General features: G+C 38.5%; 1 protein-coding gene across 1 annotated transcript in view; it reads right to left on the bottom strand.

The window, feature by feature from the left end:
• The window catches only part of PDE4D (phosphodiesterase 4D), a 753,870-nt gene that overhangs the window by 630,755 nt on the left and 100,645 nt on the right, over positions 1–22,470 (bottom strand). The window contains exon 2 of the mRNA XM_032212986.1: positions 4,093–4,199. Within this exon, the coding sequence (XP_032068877.1) occupies positions 4,093–4,134 (42 nt within the window). The 5' untranslated portion in view covers positions 4,135–4,199. The remainder of the gene's footprint in view (positions 1–4,092; positions 4,200–22,470) is intronic.

The raw sequence follows: 22,470 nt of genomic DNA, 5'->3' as shown, positions 1-22,470 counted from the left end.
AAGTACTTGACCGCTGCAATTATTTTGTTTACATCTTGGTGTGACCTAATGTCACCAGCTGGGAGATTGGACAGCAATTTGCGTAGCCAAAATAGGGCCACCCTACTGAAGTAGGAAGAGGAGGAGGAAGCCTTCATGGCCCACGCTGTGGCCATATGAGTCTTGTGATAGGCCTTCTCCGCCCTCTTATTCTCAGCTTTGAGTCCTTCCAGCAGGTCAGCTGGGAGGACCGAATTCAAGGTTAGGGCCACTATGAGGTCATCAACCTGGGGGAGCTTCAGGAGATTCTCCATGCCAGCTTCCATAGAATAAAACTTCTCGTCCACCCCACTGGGATTAGCCATGGAGCCTGGCTGGGCCCATTGATGTTGTATAATGTCCAAGAATAACTGGGGAGCAGGGACCAACTCTTGAGGAGGGGTGGTTTCCTTGAACAGCCCTGTCCCTAGATCCTGAGATCCCGATGTTGGCTTATTGCCCTGTTCAGCAGAATTCTTATCAGATTGTGTGGGAAGCCCCATCTGAAGAGAGGAGGCCCTAGCCTTGGTGAGAATGGCCTGAAACATAGAGGGCTTGAATAACCCTGAGAAGGCGGGAACGTCGGGGATTGGGTTCTTATCCTCTGACAAATCTGGGGCATCATGACCGCCCTCCTCCGCATCAGATGCTTCGCTGACATCTGAAGAGGCAGGAGGGGAGACCCTACCCTCTTGCTGTGGGGGATCAACAACCTTCTCTTTGGCTTTGGTTCAGCCTGGAAGGGGTAAGGAAAGTCCCAATTGCTGGATACCATCAGCAATCCCCTGAGAGATAGCCCTTGAAACCACCTCCTTCATGGCTGGGGTTAGCTCAGGAGTGGAATCTTGGTTCTGGGACAAATCCCTGGCTACAGGCCCAGGAGGGGGAATTTCCTCTTCCAACAGGGAACAAACCTCCTCCATGTATTCCTCCTCTAGAGATGAGGCTAAGGACCTGGGAAATGCCCTAGAGGGGTTAGGGAGAACCCAAAATCGCCCTCCTCCACTACAGATGGCTCGTGTTTATGATGGTTGTAGTATACCTGGGTCACATGATCATGTTTTGCAACCTTCTGACCAGCAAAGTCAAAGGGGAAACCAAATTCGCTCAACGACCATGTTATTAACTCGAGAACTTCAGTGATTCACTTAACAACTCTGGCAAGTTTATGACCTTATGAAAGGTCATAAAACAGGGCAAGCTCATTTAACAAATGTCTCACTTAGCAACATAAATTTTGGGCTCAGTTGTGATCATACGTTGAGGACTACCTGTATTATAATATTAGGATAAAAGATGGCTAATCTGGGAGTGGAAGGGTAGTTGTGTTCTACACCAGTGATGGTGAACCTTTTCGACACCAAGTGCCCAAACTGGAATGTGCACGCATGTGTGCGCCAGAGCACCAGAACACAAAGACCAGCTGGCCGGTGTGCATGCACATGCCAGCCAGCAGCTCTTCTGGTTTCTGGTGCGTGCATGCACGACGGCCAGCTGGTCTTCGCATGCGCCGGAAACCTGAAGATCAGTTGGCGATGGCACACATGTTCACAGAGAGGGCTCTGCATGACACCTCTGGCACATGTGCCATAGGTTTGCCATCACGGTTCTATGCTAATTCAGTATGCTCATGCATTTCTTATTTATTTTATACCTTTCTCCTAGTTGTACACTTTTTTTTTCCTTATGGGGGGTTTTACAAAGTCCAAACCTCTTTCCAAAGCATTACAAATACTTAAACCTGACAAATGACAAATCATTATTGCTCAGAAAGCTGAGATGAACTTCACTTCATCTGATATTAACCCAGCTTTATTGGAGAGTGACATATTTAATTCAAAGAAAATAAGCACCCCCTGTGGCTTGCAGTTCTCATCTGGGGGATAGCAACTTTCCAATTCAAACTGTTATTAAACCAATATGATCTTTGAATAATTATGGCAATCTTCCACAAGAGACTTTTTTTCACTTTTAAATGTTCATTTTCCTTTTCCTCAGCTAAAGATGAAGCCAAATTAAGAACCCCCCCCCCCCTTTCTGGATTTCAACCACTCCATTTGCTTTGGCTGCAGTCATGGCTTGGTCTTCTGCTCAACCCAAATTTACCAAGATCTCTAGTTTGGTAGATTCCCCTGATTCTTTATCCCTCTTGGATCAATTAAAAGAAAAAAGAAAACACGAAACTTCATTATTTTGCCAGACTCTCAGAACAGAAAGAAAAAGGTCTGGGTCTGGGTTTTTGTTTTTTGCATAGTTTTAAATTTTTGCTTTTCTATTTATCTTTTTATGATCTGTAAGCTGCCCAGAATCACCTTGTAAGAGAAGTAGAGGGGAGGGGATGTTAAATAAATAAACAAACAAACAAATAAAATAATAAAATAATAAATACACACGCACACAGTAGTTTTGCCTCATTTTAAAAGAAAAAGGGAAAAAAAGTGTCCTTCTTTGTCCTGTTATGTCACAAACCTGAGGGAGAAAAAAGCCCAACATTTTTATCTCTTCACAAATGGCAGCAAAAAGTACCAATCAGGGACCAGAGGGAAAAGGATGTTCCTACTGCAGATGTAGTAGCCAAGTGGAATTGGAAGCAATTGAAAGGCATCACACACATGGCTCAGCGTGACTTGAGCTGGCACAAGATATAAAACACTATTTCTGAAGCAGAAAAAGACAGAAAACAGAGGTTGGCTGAGGGAGGGTGCCATGTGTCTCCCTCCCCATTCAAAAAGGATGAGTGGCTTATGATGGAAATGCAAAACTCCAAGTTTTCCAAGAAACTGTGCTCAGATCCTCCATAAATACTGCCCCCTCTCTTTAACTCACATACCTATTTCCTATAGCTTTGCAACATAATTTAAGCAGCCCACTTCACCATCAAATATTACCATACACACTTCCCTTATAAGCATCAGCATATTGTTCAAAACCAGCATTGTTGAACCCATCCACACTTAAACCACTGTGGCACTCTGGGCTCAAAGCCATTATCAGCTAGGCACACACTTTCAAGCCCCTTGCTTCTTCTGAGTTGTGTGGTGTCATTTCTAAAGGGCAGGAGAGAGAAAAGGCTAAACTAAAGTATTTTTCATGGTTGTCTTCCCATAACATTAGCAAACAAAAGAACATTAAAGCAGAACCAATAGACTCCGTGTGGCTTTTATGTCTGTAAATTTTTTGGCTACTTCTCAGTCAAAACACACACTTCTTCCTTATGGATAATGCATAGATTGTGACATCCTATGAAATCAGAAAAGGGACATGAGAATGAAATCCTCGAATTGCAACACCACTTCTAAACCAATAAATGGGGAAAAAGGAAGAAGGAAGGAAAACTTCTCCATTTGCCAAAATAATAATTATAGTTAATAATAATTTAAGTTACCATTAATTAATATAACATAGATCATGCTCCTACAACAAACATAATAGAGTGACACTTTGAAACTGAATAACTAGTGCAAACTTATTCTGTGATTGGGATTTTCTGATACTAGCATTTAAAGGCAATGATAATCTCACTGGCAATTTCTTAGAGGTGTGATACTTTTGCCAAACATGACAACGTGATAAAATATGTGTTGTGATGCCAAAGCATATTTTAAAATAATGTAAATTAACAAATTCCTAATCATGAAGAGTAATTTACCTTGATTTTGTTTTGTTTTTTTTCAAAGAGACACATTAATCAGCAGATAGGATAAATTCAAAAAGAAAAAAAATATGTTATAGAAATGTTCAGATCACTTCCAGGTTCAAGACTGTTGTGACCAACTCTGCTTCCTTTGCTTTTAATTGCTGCAATGTTCTATTCATTTCAATTATTTCTGGATATCCTGAATAGTTTGTAGCTACAAAGAGGCAATTGTACAAATTCAGAAAGCAAAGAAAAATGGAAAAGAGAAAGAGGGGAAAAACATTCTTGTAGATATCTTGTTGATAAAAAGCCATGGCATGAGTTCATTAAAACTGTCTAAACAATGTTATTAATGCAAGCACACAAAACTTGTAAGAAGAAACACAACTGATTGAATTTATAAAAATGAAGGGAGGGTTACACAACCACTTACTTACACTTTTACTTCTGACCGAGAGAGAGTTTGTATCCTTGCTCATGATGTTGCAGTTGCTGATCTGGTTGGGATTTTAGCAGCAGAAGTTCCAACAAGAGCAAATTTCACCTAATGCAAAGAAAATATACTATTATAGTTTCACACCACCTTTCAAGGTACTGTGTTGCTGAATTCCTACGTTCTCCTAACCGAATGCTTTTAGTGATGCTAAACTATCATTCCCATCATCCTGAGCAACATGAATTTCCTAATAGATCAGCCAAATGAAACAAGGCTGCTGTATTAACTTGGCATCAAGAGCTTTCTGAGATAGCATACCAACACCCTCCAAACAAATTAGATGCCTGTTTTCCATTTGAGATGGCGCCTTTATATGAACTTTAGCACAATGCTATATACCATTCATACTTAGAACTATATTCCAGTTCTCTAAATCAGTATTAATAATTTGTACTTGTAAAACATATGTAAAACACATTCCCTGGGGATTATTTGGTAAAAGGAAATGCAATTAGCATATAAAACTGCAGTACAAGACTATGTACAAATATGAAACATAAAGAATTAAAACAAGTTAGAAACTGCAAATCTAAATGGGACTTGGTCCCAAATAAATGGATACAGGATTGTGGTGTTCTTTAAACATTTTTTGACATTTGTATAAATAATTGGTCTTAAAGCTGAGGACATTCTTTTCCAACTGATAAACAGAAAGACTTAAGCATAAAACAGACCATTTGTTTATAACTTAAACCATACATTTAAAGTTACTGTATATATAGGTAGCACTCGTATCGTGTGCTCTCTCTCTCTCTCTCTCTCTCTCTCTCTCTCTCTCTCTCTCTCTCTGATACAAACACACAAGCACACACACATACACAGGAAAATACACCCCATTCCTTTGAATGAAGTCTGAATCAACATATTCATTCAAGACTAATGCACTGAACAGTTTCAATTATTGTCCCCTCTTGTTATCATTCTGAAAGACATTAGTAAGGATATCTCAAAGGTGTTTTTTCAAACACGGGACAACCATGACCTGGATGACTGAGAATCTCCATAGACATTAGTGAGGATAATTAATTTGGCACAGTTGCTGGAGTGTGATTTTCAGCACACTATTCAAAGACCAAATGCATTTTTCAGTCTGAAAGAGGCTGTGCAACAAACTCACATAAGCATCTCTTTTCACTTCAAATAGCAGGGTGAATAAATTCTATTGTTTGGCTAATTTTTACATCAAAAATTCTGTGAGACAGAGCCAAAGGCTCATCTAAAACAATTATCTTGGTTATTTTAAAAGATGTACCGCAAGCAAGATGGGCCAATTATTTAATTTTCAGTAAATAATTCATCCATACTTTAAACCCAATATTTAAGGTTACAGGCAAGATGTTGTTTCCAAATGAAAATCATAATGCATAATCTTTCTGCAGCAAGAAGGAGGAAAAAAAATTATTCGAATAGCTCAACATGCTTGGTCTGAGTCATCCATTGATCAGCACTGGATTGGCAAGAAATAATATTTGCTTTCTTTAAAGCACAGCTGGAAATGCTGTTTACAGATGTTTGATTTTTCAAACACATCAGAAGCAAGCTTAAAAGGTAATAGAAAAGATCACAGCATCCCTGCTGATAAAAACTACCACTGAGAAAATCATATTCATGTGCAATGTATGGTTACAAAGCGATTTAGGAAGCATATGAACCTACATGACTCTGATGATGTTATGAACTAGCAATAAGAGCTAAAGGCATATGGAAATCACAGCCTATTAGCAGCAGGTAGTAAAGACTAGCATCAGAATCAGGACTTAATTGTTTTAAGGAAAACTGAACCTGTATATTGGATTTGCTCCTGAAATTTACTGAAGTTATCCAATGTGGATACAATGAGTATAATTCAAAAAAATAGTCTAAAGGATAGACATATTGTAACATTAATTATTATTTTAATACTAGGTTTCAGTCAGTTCCTTACTTGGCACATTCTGGTCTCTCTGAGCTTTTAAATAAATATATTTTGGGTGCATTTTGTGCAGTAGTGATGAGACATTTCTAAACATGGTTGAATCAGATTTGGAGAAAATTGGGTTCATTTTTGTGGCTTTCATTCTGCCTTTTTACTTGTTACGGATTATATGTATATCCTTCTTTTTGTCTGCCCTTTCAAAGAGTGTCTCCTTTAATGTTATTCCAGCAGGAGGAACTCTATGAGGTAAATTGATAATTGGTCAAGTCATTGAGTAAGCCCCACAGCTGAGAAGGGACCATACCTAGATCTCTTCAACTTTTTAATCACTTATTACAATGACTGTCATACTCAGATGTTTGCATATATTTTTTTGGCACAATTTATAAACTCTTTTTATTTTATTTTTTCATCAGAAAAATAGCAGGAAACAGTAATGGAAGGTGAATGTATGAATGAGGCCCCAGAATAGCTGATATTACTTATAACAGTGTTACCTTGGTAAATATGGGACAGAACATGTAGTTGAGATTATTAAATCTAATCCCAACACTTTTGGTTGTAGATAGAATTTGAGTTCTCTCTCTACAGGAAATAAACCTTTCACATTGACAGTAGCCAATTTAATGTGACCTGTCTACTTACTTACTTATTTACTTACTATATGTACTTTGAGAGCAAAAGACCTTGCTATAAAAATAAGTATAGCCATACCAATAATAACAAGAGCATCAACAATAGTCTTCATTTTTACTTAGTGAAATGATATTTAAGGACTCAAGAATTCTTTCTCAATTGCTGGCTTGGAATTCTGATGACTTCTGCAAGCACACTTTTGTCACTTCAAATCAATGAAGAAAAACAAATATATCCCAATTGTATATGTCAGAAGATTCCCACCTGCCCCTTTTATTGTAAAGATGATAGCTAAAAGCATGGTATTCCAGGCAGGCTCTTAAAAGTGTTTGCTCTAGAGAAATCTACTTTATATTCTTGTCAGATTCTGTTGATACTCAAGGTCAAATTGTTAAGCCAGGCATAGGGACTATCAAGGCAACAGCTTTGTGCCAAAAATGCAGAGTGTTGTATTTGATGTTCTAGGAAATAAATAGGTATGTTATGCATTTAAATTATGTCTCAAATAGAGCCATGGTATTGCTTTTTTTAAATAATGAGAACAATTTAAAATGGTCATGAAAGAAGCTGCCTGCTTACATGCTTCAGAAACTAAGCATGAAATTGTTTGTCTATTATGAACAGAAGCCAGATTGAAAGCAGTTTAAGGATGCTTTTATCAACTTCCTTTAGGGCAAAGTTTATTTGACAACTGAATAATAAAAAAATAGATCTCCACTCTTAGTACAAGAGCTGCTTATGGCCTCTCCAGGCAAAAGGCCACATCTCATTATCTTACTGGTGGATTTTTATTGTACAGGATATGTGCTTCATGTCTAACATGTGTTTACAATCTCTGAGCAGCTTTTTTTTTTCACCACAGGAAAAATCAAGGAAATTGCCACATATAAAATGTTAATTATTATAATTTATATCCAGCAAGACAGGGAGGAAAGGAAAAATCCAATGTATTGCATTAAGGAAATTATTTTATAAGGAAAAGGAAAGAAGAAAGAAAAGGGAAAAGGAAAGGGAAAGGGAAAAGAACCAAAATCAGAACCATAAAAGACAGACTAAGAATTCAAATTAAAATAGGCAAGAAAATGGTAAAAGAACCTCTACTCTATACAAGTTGAAATCACTAGACCCTGACAGATTATATCCAGGTAGGTTCTGGTTTCTTCTACTGCCTATTCGCTTAGGGGCATGCTTCGGGCGTGCGTGCACTATGCATGCATGTGCATTAAGTTAAAAAATGATTCTGTGCAGAAGCAAAAAAACAAGATGGCGGCACCTACATCGCCACCGATAGAACTGGTTCGGGAGGGTGACCAGTCGAGTTACTACTTACTCGGCCAAACCAGTCCGAACCAGTAGGAACCCATCTCCAATTATATCCCAGAGTTCTGAGAGCTGGAAAATGTCATTTCAGAACCACTAAACCATATCTTTCCAAGATCCTGAAGCACCAGGGAAGTACCAGATGACTGGTAAAGAGCTGATGTAGATCCTATCTTCAAAAAAGAGGGGATGAAACAGATCTAGCAAACTACAGACCAATCAGCCTGACATCAATACTTAAGAAGATTCTGAAAAAGATAATAAAACAATAACAGATCTGTGAACACCTAGAAGCAAGCAAAGTTATAACCAGAAGCCAATATGGGTTTGTCAAAAACAGATCATGCTAAACAAATCTTATTTCATTCTTTGACAAAGTTAACTAAATTAGTGGACCAGTGAAATGCTGTGGGTGTAAGGTGTAGACCACAACTTATTTCTTGGTAAGCTGGAAAAATGTGAGATAGACAGCATCACCAGCAGATGAATTCATAACTGGCTGACAAACCACATTCAATGTATAGTCCTTAATGGAATTACATCTACATCAGCGGTAGTCAACCTGGTCCCTACCGCCCACTAGTAGGCGTTCCAGCTTTCATGATGGGCGATAGGGGTTTTGTCCGATACTGAAGCACTTTCCTTTTTTAAAAATTTAATTGACTTTTTAAAAAAAATTCATAGCATTATTTAAAAATTTTCATTAGGTTTTCATAAAATCACCATTACTGTGGAACCAATGGGCGTTTAGAAAATTTTACTACTAACAGAGATACAAAAGTGGGCGGTAGGTATAAAAAGGTTGACTACCCCTGATCTATATGGAGTAAAGTAAGCAATGGGTACCCTAAGGTAATGTTTTAGGCCCAGTATTCCTCAATACCTTTATAAAAGATTTAGATGAGGGAATAGAAGGGGAACTCATCAAATCTGCAGACAACACTAAACTGGCAGAAGTATCCAACACCCCAGAGGATAGGCTTAAGATCCAGATGGATCTCAACAGACTTGAACACTGTGCCCTATCCCACAAAATAAAATTCTATGTAGAGGAAAGTCAAGTTGTACACTTAGAGGGGGGAAACCAAAGGCACAGGTACAGATTAGGTGAAACTTGGCTCTGTAGCAATAACTGCAAGACAGATCTTGGAATCCTAGTGACAATCACTTAACTATGAGCCAGCCTTGTATTGCATCCATCAAAAAAGTCAATGTTATCCTAGGCTGCATTAGCAGAGAGATAAGTTCAAGATCATGTGAAATCTTAGTACCACTTTATAAGGCCTTGGTAATACCACACTTGGAATACTGCATCCAGTTTTGGATTTGGATTTGATTTATTCAATTTATATGCTGCCCTATTCCCGAGAGACTCAGGGCGGCTACAGTTTTGATCACTATACTATAGAAAAATGTTGAGCCTCTAGAAAAATACAGAGAAGAGCAATAAAGATGATATAGAGGGCTGGAAGCTAAAATATAAAAGACCAGTTGCAGGAATTGGGTATGTCTAGCCTAGTGAAAAGAAGAACTATGGATGATGTGCTAGCAGTTCTCCAATATTTGAGGGTTGCCACAAAGAAGGAGTCAACCTATTCTCCAAAGCACCAGAATATAGGAAGATGGAAGACAGCAAGCAGTGGTTGGAAACTAATCAAAGAAAGAACCAACCTAGAACTAAGGAGAAATTTCCTGATAGTGAGAATAAATCAGTGCAATGGCTTGCTGCAATAGTTACGGGTCCTTCATCACTGGAGGCTTTTAAAAATAGACATTTCAGCCCTTTGTCTGAAATGTATCGGGGGAGGCAAGGGGAGAGAGAGGAGAGGGGGGGGAGAAAAGGAAAAGGAAATTTTTACCTATGGAGAGAGAAAGAGAGAGAAACTTTATTTGTTGGCCTGAGTATCTGCTAGATAACCATGGATGAACTGGTTTTCAGTTGATATTTTTCTTCCCTGTGAATAAAAATATGAAGGTCACACTTCATGACCAGGCGAGGATCAGAAGAAACAATTTTATAATGAGGATACCTAGCAGAAAATACCTTATCAGGTTATTGAAGCTTCATGTGATGCTCCTTTAATAGTTTGGGGCGCACAGTGCCTTATCTTCTCACATTCCGAAGTTGCCTGTGCAGTTACAGCAGACAAAATATTAACAGGGATGTGAGTATTGCAAAAGAAACCTCTTCAGAATAACAGAAGAACAGAGTGGGACGGACCTTGGAGGTCTTCTGCTTAAAGAAAAATCCTGTACCATTTCAGACAAATGATTGTCCAAATGATTCTGAGTATCATTTAAAAAAACAGAGATTGATATTAATTGTTCAGATCTGTTGGAATATGCTCCTCTTGGTCCCTTGCAATCATAAATAATTCAAAGCAGCTTACATAGAAAAGTACGGAGAAAATATCCCCATTTGATTGTAACTATTGCTTTAAAAAGTGAGAAGGAAGCATCATTATATCTTTTCCACCTCATCCATAAACAAACTTTCTGAACTTCCATGTACTGGACCACTTCCTACTTACAAATTGCACTCTGTTCCAGTATATTTAGATGTTCAAGCATTTTGACCCATCTACACATTGCACCTATCCTGATTTGCTTCATCATAGTTAATTTTGTTGTTTTTGTTAGTTGCGAAGTCATGTCTTATCGCCACCACATGGACAACGTTCCTCCAGGCCTTCCTGTCCTCTACCATCCTCTGGAGTCCATTTAAGCTCACACCTATTGCTTCAGTGACTCCATCCAGCCACTTCATTCTCTGTCGTCCCCTTCTTCTTTTGTCCTCAATCTTTCCTAGCATTAGGCTCTTCTCCAGTGAATCCTTCCTTCCTTCTTATTAGATGGCCAAAGTATTTTGAGTTTCATCTTCAGGATCTGGCCCTCTAAAGAGCAGTCAGAGTTGATCTCCTCTAGAACTGACCAGTTTGATCACCTTGCACAGTCCAAGGGACTCGCAGGAGTCTTCTCCCACACCAGTTAATTTACCAGTTAAATAGTTAGTTTAATGTTCACTTTATACACGCTAAACTACAAACCACAGTTTTAAAATGTCAATAGCTAGGTTCACAAAACCACTGCAAAAAAGCCCATCTTTACAGCTCCTCCTGAAAGTCATTTTTATAGAATACTGGTGTGTATTTTAAGTAACATCTTAACAGCACATACTCCCCTTAAATAATTTAGCTATTAAAAGGAACAAAAAGAAAAACAATGGAAGTGAATAACATTGATTTTACCACACAATACCTAAGAAATTTATGCATATTAGGCAGAACTGTACTTTCTCTGCCTAACAGTAGGATTGGCCCTTGATCTCAGCCTAAGGCAAAAAATCTTTTTATTGCTCGTGCAATGCAAAATAGAATATTCAGATTTTGTCCTTGAAAATCAAGTTTGCTTACCAAAGTTTTAATCCAGCATTATATAGAGTAAAAACTCCTGGAAAAGTATATGATATGTATTACCTTAACAACTGTTCAGTTTTTCAGGAGGTGGAATAATTGAGCTTCCTCTAGTACAGTGTATAATTTTTTAAAACATTCACAGCTTCTCCAAACAACTTTGTAATTTACAGCTAAAAAACAAACTATACTAGGATTCAAAAGATTATTGAATATAATATTAACTTAGCAGGTATCCTTAAAATCTTCTTTGAAAGTAAAGAAAGATCTTTAGGTAAGGGATCGAAAAATCACAGACGAAAACAGAAGAAAATCCATTTTGCACAGCATTACATAACTTTTTAAAGCAGGTGTCACAGTTTGCTTCTTAATAACAGCATTCTGCTTTTAACTTGCTCTGGTTTAACCTAAATTCTTAGATGTGGAAGAAAAGTCACTTTGAAAAGCACTCATCCTTTCACATCCCTGCAGTGAGCTGACAACCGGTTACTTTCTTGGCCGCAAGTGGAAAAGGAGCTCTCCACTGGCTGCTCCCTGTGCTCTGACCACAGATCCAGAGGAAACCATACGTGTCCTCCCCACCCCAGCCAGTTTCTGGCTATAGGTAGGTCAGTGGTGAAATTCATTTTGTTTTATTACTGGTTCTGTGGGCAGGGTGTGGCTGGGGAAGGATATTGCAAAATCTCCATACCCACCGCACTCTGAGGCTAGCCAGAAGTGGTATTTGCTGGTTCTCCGAACTACTCAAAATTTCTGCTACCAGTTCTCCAGAACCTGTCTGAACCTGCTGAATTTCGCCCCTGCTATAGGTCCTTTCCAGCAATCTGCATCATCACTGCATGTCACCCTGAAGTGGCTAGTCTGGCAGCATCTGAGAAAACATTTGGCCACAGCATCAGCCTGTCCCGAAGACCAGAGGAGACCTAGCTCTTCTTCTACCTAGCTCTTGATCCTGGCCAAGCAAGCCATTTTCCCTGAGCCCAAAGCTATGCAAGGCTAAACCTTAATGGAAGCAAACTGTGGTGCCAGAATACCCATCCCACAGAAGACCCATATATTTGGTCTTCCATAATATTGTCATTCACACAAAAGGAAAAAAACCTCAACTGCACGCCAGTTGTCTCTCTGGCAGCTACCGGTAGAAGCAAAAAGGCCATTAGCTGTAGCAGAGTGGGCTGTCCTACAGCACGCCAATCAAAGCCCAGAACCCATTTCATCTAGTCAGAATGGACTATATTTATTGGTTTGCCATGGAAAACATTCTTTTTTTTTTTGTTCAATCATCTTGATCCAGTTTCAGCCTGCTTAGAACCAAAACACGGGGACTATTTAAATGTGGCCTATTATTTTTTCCATTCAAAATGTTATAATGCAGATTTGCTTCCCCTGAAACATGCCTCTGGAGGTACATATTCTATACATGTCAATGGTTACCTTTTTTGTCTCATAACAAAAAGACCTATATTCAAAAATATTATTTATTAGATATTTATTCTGCTTTTATTGCTTTATGAGTTACTCAAGGCCACAAACATTCCTAATACTTCTTCCTTTTACTTTCCCCACAACAAAAAAATCTGTGAGGTGAACTGATACTGTTGCATGGAGAATATAAAACTGGACTTAGGTTTTTGCTTACTATGACATATAAATCAGATTGTTTTGTTTGCTCAGAAAATCATGACTAAAACAACTCATGGCTTATAATGTGTGAATTTATCCAGTCTAACATAGCAAACCTTGATTAAACCACCAATAATTTTTTCTATTCCAGTGGCATAGAAATATGTTAAACAAATTAATTAATTAATTAATTAAGAACATGCTGTGAACATGCTTTACATAAAACACAAGCACAAACTATTCAATTACATTTTAGCCAGTATATTCTGTAAACTAATGGTGTGGTTAGTTTGGGTTTAGTGTGCTGTGCAATCCCAGAATCCCAAGAAGCTGGGACTCCACACCAGTTATACTGAATAAGTTACTTTTGAATAAGATGCAATACATTCATACAGTAGCCAGATCAAATCCACAGTTTGGTATAAAGTATAAACCCAGACACCCTTACCTTTTTCCTTCTATTTCAGACACAAGATCCATATCCTTCTCTACAATGCTACTCCTCCATTACTTAGCATACCGTGTTTTCCTGAAAATAAGACAGGATCTTATTTTCTTTTGACCCCCGAAATAAACACTTAGCCTTCTTTTCGGGGAGGTCTTATTATTTTTGAGGTTGAGGAGGAGGCCAGTTTGGTCACCTCATCACTGTTGCTGTGTTGCAATATTTTCAGGGATGGCATGTTTTCAGGGATTATTTAGTGCATGCACTTAAAAGCCCCATTGGGTTTATTATCCGGGGAGATTTTATTTTGGGGAAAACAGGGTAGTAGAAAGAAACAATCCTGAGAAGAATTATCATCATTAGAAAAAATCATCTCTAGGCCAATTTCTTCATATTGTTACTTCTCTGCTTCCATTATAAGCAATTGTCAAGAAGATGACCAGAGTCAATCCCTTCTTTCCCTGTCATCTTACTCAAGATCTGTATTTCCAGGCTGCCATTAGTATTGGCAAAATAGACATCTGTTCCATGTTGTCCAGTAGCTTAGCACTAGGAAAAGTGGGTAGAATTCCTAGAACTCCATGGACCACAGAGCAGGTAAGGGAACCATCTGGTACGGGAGCTGCTGGTTGCCCACCTGTGCCCCAAAGAAGAGCAAATAACTGTACTTTTTCTTAACCCAGTGCTAGGATACATTCAGTGTTCATTTAATGTTTAGCAGGTTTTCTGCAAATTAAATAGTGTATTACTAGCAATAGGAATCCACCCTTGTGGCAAGAGAATGAGGCCAATGGTAGCTGAAAACTTCCTGTATGCTGTTTGTTCTGGAAATCAATGCTGCATTTGGATATTTTTGCTACCCATTACCCTCTTCTGCACTGCCAGTTTGGTACAATTAGCAAGAAATTTAATTTCATGCTGTTTTACTGCACATTATTGCAATCTAAAAAGGCAGTAAAGAGAAGCTGAGCTGCTTTTATGAACAATCATGTTTCAAAAGGGCTAGTGGGAAAAAGACTAAAGATGCTTTTTTGAAAGGCAGGGCTAGGACAGCCCTTACCCTCTGCAACTCTGGGATAGTTTTCAGATGAAGTATTTTGTTTGCTTTTTCATTTATGTTAGCATATTTAATAGGTATTTGTTATATGCAAATGGTCTGTGCATATGTCAGAGAGTTGGCAGGGGCAGGGTAAAAGCAATGTTGTTGTTAGTTGTGAAGTCGTGCCCGACCCATTGCGGCCACATGGACAACGTTCCTCCAGGCCTTCCTGTTCTCTACCATCCTCTGGAGTCCATTTAAGCTCACACCAACTGCTTCGGTGACTCCAGCCAGCCACCCATTCTCTGTCGTCCCCCTCTTCTTTTGCCCTTAATCGTTCCCAGCATTAGGCTCTTCTCCAGTGAGTCCCAAAGCAATACATTGAAGAAAAGCAATATATAAGTCTAGCACATCAGTAAATTATTTAGCCAAAAGGATTTTAGACAAGCATTTCATATCAGTGGTCTCCAACCATTCCAGCTCTGTGGACCAGCACTGGCAATGGTGTTTGTGTGTATGTATGGTTTCACATGTGTGCCACTTGCACTAATGCAGCTTCACACACTTGCACACTGCTTGCATGGCCCAGTTCCCAACAGGCCATGGCCCGGCAGAAGGCTATGGACCAGGGGTTAGGGACCCTTGTTTTATATAAACTATCCAATGGGTTAATTTACCATTCAGCATGTCTTATGGGCCTAAACACAGGGAAACTGAGTAAATGATTGCTAAGGCAATAACTGGTGTATGTGCTGAGAACATCAGAATATCAGTGGCTTTTTGTGAGCAGGATAGTTGCTCGTAGGATTTTCTGCCTCAGATCACCAAGCAGAGTATTGGTCTTTGATGCCAGGTCATCGACAGCAGAAGTAATGTATGTTTCTGTGCCTCAGGCTATAAAATGTCAGACCAGTTCTTCATACGAAAATGAGCACAAGGCTGGGGAAGCTTCTTCCTTTTTTCCTATTTTTTTTCCCCACCACGTCTCTCTTTTGATTACTACAGCATAAAAGCATGTAATGCAACAGAGCACAAATGAGAAAAAAATAAGGGTGCTTCCCCATATGCTCTTCTTCCTGTGAAGAGTAAACATCTACTTCTATTTTATGCACACAATACAATGAAACACCTGCTGTATTCACCTAAACCGTCAAGCCAAAACAAACTACATTACAGTTTAACAGGATTGTCTGGCTCAGATACTATTCTAAAATATAATTGGTTGTTAGCTTTTTACTTGGTCTCTCTCTTTATGTGTTATGCTCATATTATGTATTAGAGCAGTACAGAGCAGTGGATGTAATCCACAAGGGGTCACGTCCCCTTCAGTCTGACTTTTCTATATGCTTTCACAAGTACAACTTGAATTGAAATTTGGATAATCACAACTACTGTGGCCAGTTCACAATGTTTACTATTAAAATCGAGTACTTAAAAAAAAAAAGTCATTCCTCATTTTTTTTTAAGCCAAAAGTTAGCTAGAAAGAGTATAGAGGTCAATTATGTGTCCTCATTACATGTCATTAACTCTTCGAAATGGAAATGCGTATACACATTGTGAAAACATTTCCATTAGTAAAAAGCTACTTTATAGCTTCTGATACTAATGCGATGGTCCCTTCCTATGCTCTTATTCTTTGTGCATTATTCTGGGTTGGTTGATAAATAAGACAAGCATTGGAATATGAAAATGTTAAACCATTAATCCAAATTATTGATGGACTGCATGTATTGGAAATTCTGGAACTGCAATCCCAATGCAACCAAAGGGACCAGTTCAGTGAAAGTTGTATAAGGTATATCCAGTTATGAGTGATTGCTCTCTATTTTTTAAAAAAACCTCGTTGCTTCTGTTAAATCATTAGCTTAATTACATATAGAAAAGTTTTGTTTCTTAAGTATAATGTCAAACTTCCCTGAGGACCTATGTATCCTTGGGACCCTTAATTTGTATAGGGCAAATGGAGGTTAGTTTTGAGTATAGTTACCTATGTCCCATAATGAAAGGAAATACCGTGTTTCCCTGAAAATATGACATATGATAATGAGACCATGCCACATTTTTCAGGTGGGCAAAAATGTAAGCCCTCCCCTGAAAATAAGCCCCCTAGATAACAACACCCCCCCCCCCGGTCAGGCAGAGCGCCAGTCACCGACCTAGCGGTATCCAGAAAGCGCCAAGCAGCTGGGTGAGGGGGCAAAGGCTCGCATTGCTTGCCGCCTTGGGGATACCACTAGGTCGGTGAGCGGTGCTGTGCCCATCTGGAGAGGAGGGTTGCCAGCCGGTTGCTCTCTTGTGAGCGGGGTTCTCAAAGAGCTGGACCTCAGGGTCGAACAGCTGTATTGCGCTGCTGCAGCAGCCAAGCAGCCGCCCGGCAAATCCCCTTTCCAGCCAGGCACAGTACCATTCACTGACCTAGGAGTATCGCCAAGCTGCATGAGCGCCTGTTCACCACCCTCCGGCTCCCGTGGCTTGGCACGTTTGGAATGCCCCTAGGTCAGTGAATGGGGCTCTGCCCCCCCCCCCATAATAAAGCCCAATCAATATTTTGGGGGTCAAAAGAAAATAAGACCCTGTCTTATTTTCAGGGAAACACAGTACTTTACTGCTTGTTTTTCAAGCCACAGCTTCTAGAGAATTTGTTCCATAGTAAGTGAAAAGGAATTGACAAATATAATTAATTTTCTTCTCTTAAAATGTACAATTTGAAATTAGGAAGGATAAAGTATTTATCCTGAGAAATGTGGGACAATTTTACAATATACTGATTTTGATGAAAGATAGCTACTTTCCCGAAAGTCGCAAATTGCATGAGAACTGGAGAAATAGTCCTGTGTAGCAAACTAATTGCAAAAGACATTTCCTTTACCAAGAGCATCAGCTTTCTGGTAGGAAAGTTCCTCTTTCTGCTTATGAGCTGCTGGCAGCTTGGTAGGCTTCTAAATTATTGTAGCTTGCAGCTGGTTGATAAGCTGGTGTTCCAACTTAATTTTGCCAATTAGGGAGAAAAGATCTGGAATGCAAGGCAAGAAAAAGCCCACTGAGGCAGAAAACAGCAATGTTCTGGTTGATCCTCACGTCAACGACAATGTCAGACATCTTTATGTAACTGTCCTTGATATGTTCTGCCCAATTTTGTTGTTGACATGGCTATTTACCTTGACGTCCTACATGTACTCCAAAATGCATGAGTGCATTTTCCTCATGACCCCAGCTCAATAACAGAGGCAGTGTCTGATTATTCATAGTGGTGGGTAGCTGACTGAAAAGAAAAGAGCCACATGACCAAGCCTGACTCATATGATTGAGACATTCAGTGTGCTTAGAACCAACTGCTTACTTGCAAAATGTTTCCAATGCAGATAATAGTATGTGTAAAGTAACTATTCCCAAAGTGGTGCTCTTGAAATATGTTGGGACTGTCAAGAAGTCTCCAAATTTGCAAAGTATTTTCAGCTGTGTAATGGCATTTGCAAAATAAAAATTAAAAAAGAAACAATACAAAAGATGCATGTCTTCTGGTCTAATTTTAAAATTGGATTTCTGTGAGGCAGAAATTATCTTTGCTACTTGCCAACATAAATACTTGGACCTTAGTCAGAACCACAAATTCTTCCAAGTTCTACCCCTCACCTTTCCAAGTAGGGCTATTCTAAATGTGCAAGGTTATGATTCCCTGAATTCTCAGTTAATTTCAGAGTCAGCTTCATGTTACCATCATAATAATCATTTAACACTATTACCCAAGGAAATAAGCATTTTAATTAAAGTGTAATGATTTCCTCTTGCAAATGTCCTCTTCGCCTGAAGACAACTTGCATTCACTACTCAACTTGGGCCAAGAATAGAGATGCCTCCTAAAATGTTAAAGAGTTATCACATCTGATACTCCAGTTCCCATCACATCCAGTCAGCAAGTTTGTAGGAAATAGCGGGATTTCTACACTAATACAACTAAAATGTATCAGATTGGAGAAACCTACACGTATGTACAATGTTTTGGGGAAAAATATCTTAATAAAGAAAATAAGACTCTCACCCAACGATAGTATTTACTATGTGCTGCCTTTTCTTCCAAAGACAGGGAGAGAAAATGAAGTTACCCTTCTGTTTGTAGCTGACCTGAATATTTTAATTAGTCAAACACTTTAGAAGTTGAAATCAATCTGCAATACCGAGCTATACATCTGTTGGCAGATATAAGGGGTGCTCATAAGCAAACACTTTTGATAAGTGGAAAATAGGGATTGAAGACAGTCCAGCATTCAGAATTAAACTAATCTTCCCACGACACCCTGTAGACAGGCAAATCTGTTCAAGCATAAAAAAGATATTTAAAAAAATAACAGTTACTTTCTCATATATCAAATGGGCACCCATGTCTTGGCCTCACCTTTTATATAGGGGAGACTATCCCCTATATAGATATAGATATTGACTATCCCCTATATTGATATTGGAACACTGGTATCAGTGTTCCAATATCTCAGGGGCTGCCACAAAGAAGAGAGAGTCAAGCTATTCTCCAAAGCACCCGAGGGTAGGAGAAGAAGCAACGGGTGGAAACTAATCAAGGAGAGAAGCAACTTAGAACTAAGGAGAAATTTCCCGACAGTTAGGACAATCAATCAGTGGAACAACTTGCCTCCAGAAGTTGTGAATGCCCCAACACTGGAAGTTTTCAAGATGTTGAATAACCATTTGTCTGAAATGGTATAGGGTTTCCTGTCTAGGCAGGGGGTTGGACTAGAAGACCTGCAAGGTCCCTTCCAACTGTTATTCTACATTCTTTATATCCTACTTCTTAACCTAACATAGCAAATATATATTCTTTAGCGGTAACTAACGGGATGTAGAGTGCAGAAAAAGAGTAAGAAGGAGTGAAACAAAAAAAAAATAAGGTTTCAGATCAGTGAAGGAAAGGGGAACCTAACTAAGTTTAGTTCACCTTACTTTCTACAGTCTGCAACAATAATTAGGAAGGACAGGTCCATGCAGTAGAGATCCACCTTAGGGCTATAAGACAGTGGATACATTCGCATCAGCACTCTATTGAAGCTGTGGTTTGTTGACTTGTTGTATGTATGAATGCATGTATGACAGCATGCTGTAATGATCTTCATTCTCTTAATTTTTGTTCAACTGGAGACTTTTATCTTCAGTGTTGCGGCTCTCAAGCTGGTAGGTTGGTCCTGATATAACATTGATGGTGATTTAACTCTGAGATCTTTGGTTTGCAATTACACCAACTCTATTTACTGTATCTCTCTACATTTCTGTTCTTGCAAACCAATTTTGTGGAACAGTAATGCAAATGAGTGTGGTGTGTAGGATCTTCTCACCAGCCTCTTTGTTTTGTAAAGCATTTTAACTCCATTATTGGGCTTACATTATTTTTTCCAATGTCCAAATCATGAGAAATTGTGTCACCAATTTTCCTTCTCTGAACAAGTTAATAAGAATGTACATATTTGGGATCATTAAAATCAATAGTCTGAGGGAAACTGTTCATGCAGCCTCTTTTCTAGCAGTGTAATTTTGAAGCAAACCATATATTTTAATACTCTTTTCCTGAAATTCAGATTCCTCTGAATCTGAACTGGAATCAATAAGAAACTAGATTTCTAATTTTTACCAGTGCCTGAACAGCTTCCTTGCTCTTCAGCATATGAAATTCTTAACAAAGCTTCTCCAGCTGTCTTGCTGGATACTCTCTGCACTGGATGATTTGATGGGCAGGTTTCTGACTGTTCATCTATCTTGCTGGTGCATTACTTGACTTTTCCCCTGCCTGGCTTAGAAGATATAGAGTATGTGATCTGAAAATGAAATAAACTGAAAATGTCTAAAGCTCTTTTGAAGTGGAAGGAAGGAAGGAAGGAAGGAAGGAAGGAAGGAAGGAAGGAAGGAAGGAAGGAAGTTCCTTCAAAATAAAACAAAATAAATTATATAATATATAAAACAAACAAATATATAAAACAAAATAAAACATCTTAAAATGGTGATTCAGTTTACAATATTTAAAACTGGGAGGGGATAAAAAAGCCCTTATTATAACATTTTCCCTGCATCTATATACTTTCACTTGTCAAGGCAGGAAAATTCTTCCTCAATCCAATTCCTTTTTCTTTGTAGCTCTCTGCAGTTAATTTTAATATCATTCTTCAGTAAAGAGGTAATTAAGACTATAAATCTGACAGACAGACAGTAAAAGTTTTACTGACAGAGATCACTTATCTCTCTAAGTTCTACAAGAAAACCCATAAATAAATATGATATCAAGGATAGGAAAAACTCATTTTCAAGGTGGAAGTGCAGAGGATATCTATAACCATAGTCTCCAAAATGAGCACACTATCAGCTGTGAAAACCACTTTTGTATTAGTGAGTGTGTTCAGTTATAAATGAAAATGTAAATAATTGTTTCTCTCTTATTTGGCAGAAAGGTGGCTATACCATCAGAGTCAATTTAGGTATTTGCCGAATCTTTGAACAATCAGCCTAAAAGATTCAGTATTACTAATCTCGCATAATCAATGCAGTTTAGAATCATCAGGAAATCTTGACAGCCAAACTAAAACTAGACTGTTCCTGTGGGGCCTCTGTAAACAGTCTTTTTTTCCCCACTGTATGATAAAGGACCAGCTTCCCTCTTTTTTAATTAACATACTCTAGCTAGAATATAATGGAAAGCATGAGCTATGGGAAAGGCCTTTTGTCTGTGAAGTTGAATACTGGCAATGTTGAATGCACAAAAAATCTCCTGTAGTGAATCGTGATACTTTTGATGGAGCTAAACCTTTACACTGAGTGTTCTACAAATGGGATTAGGAGGATTTGTCCAAGGATTTCCTCAGAAAAACAAAGAAGTTCTTGGAGCTATTCAATCGTAGGTTCATAATAGAGTCAGACATTTGCATGTGGGCGCCTTGAAAGTGTTCAATAATCACAAATAAGAACATCCATTTTCTCCTTAGTAATGGCTGCAAATCACTACTACACTTTAATTCCTGACTCCATATCTGCTCCCCTCAAGGCAAGCAAGTTTAAATTTTCTCTTTTAGTGCGGAGAACCACAGAGACAAAAAAACTACATGGCAACAATTTAAGAAAACATGTTTCATATCTGAGAAACAAAGCAAATCTTTAAAAAAGAAAAGAAACCCAGAGGGTCTGTTTTAATTCCAGGGAGGGTAAGAGGGAAGGTAAGGGAAACATAGCCAGCCTTGAAAGATTCTGTTATTAAAGCCCATATCCATAAATTAGCATTCCAATCATCTGAAAGACTCTGTTTCATAATGTGGCCTACCTCAAAAGGTAAAGAGCAGAAAGCATTGGAAATGATGGACCTATACCTCAAAAGGTAAAGAGCAGAAAGCATTGGAAATGATGGACCATCAGTCCATCATACAGTGGGGAAAAAAAGACTGTTTACAGAGGCCCCACAGGAACAGTCTAGTTTTAGTTTGGCTGTCAAGATTTCCTGATGATTCTAAACTGCATTGATTATGCGAGATTAGTAATACTGAATCTTTTAGGCTGATTGTTCAAAGATTCGGCAAATACCTAAATTGACTCTGATGGTATAGCCACCTTTCTGCCAAATAAGAGAGAAACAATTATTTACATTTTCATTTATAACTGAACACACTCACTAATACAAAAGTGGTTTTCACAGCTGATAGTGTGCTCATTTTGGAGACTATGGTTATAGATATCCTCTGCACTTCCACCTTGAAAATGAGTTTTTCCTATCCTTGATATCATATTTATTTATGGGTTTTCTTGTAGAACTTAGAGAGATAAGTGATCTCTGTCAGTAAAACTTTTACTGTCTGTCTGTCAGATTTATAGTCTTAATTACCTCTTTACTGAAGAATGATATTAAAATTAACTGCAGAGAGCTACAAAGAAAAAGGAATTGGAT

This window comes from Thamnophis elegans, chromosome 3, assembly GCF_009769535.1.
Source record: "Thamnophis elegans isolate rThaEle1 chromosome 3, rThaEle1.pri, whole genome shotgun sequence".
Classification (NCBI taxonomy): Eukaryota; Metazoa; Chordata; class Lepidosauria; order Squamata; family Colubridae; genus Thamnophis; species Thamnophis elegans.
This window is presented reverse-complemented; position numbering and strand designations above follow the sequence as displayed.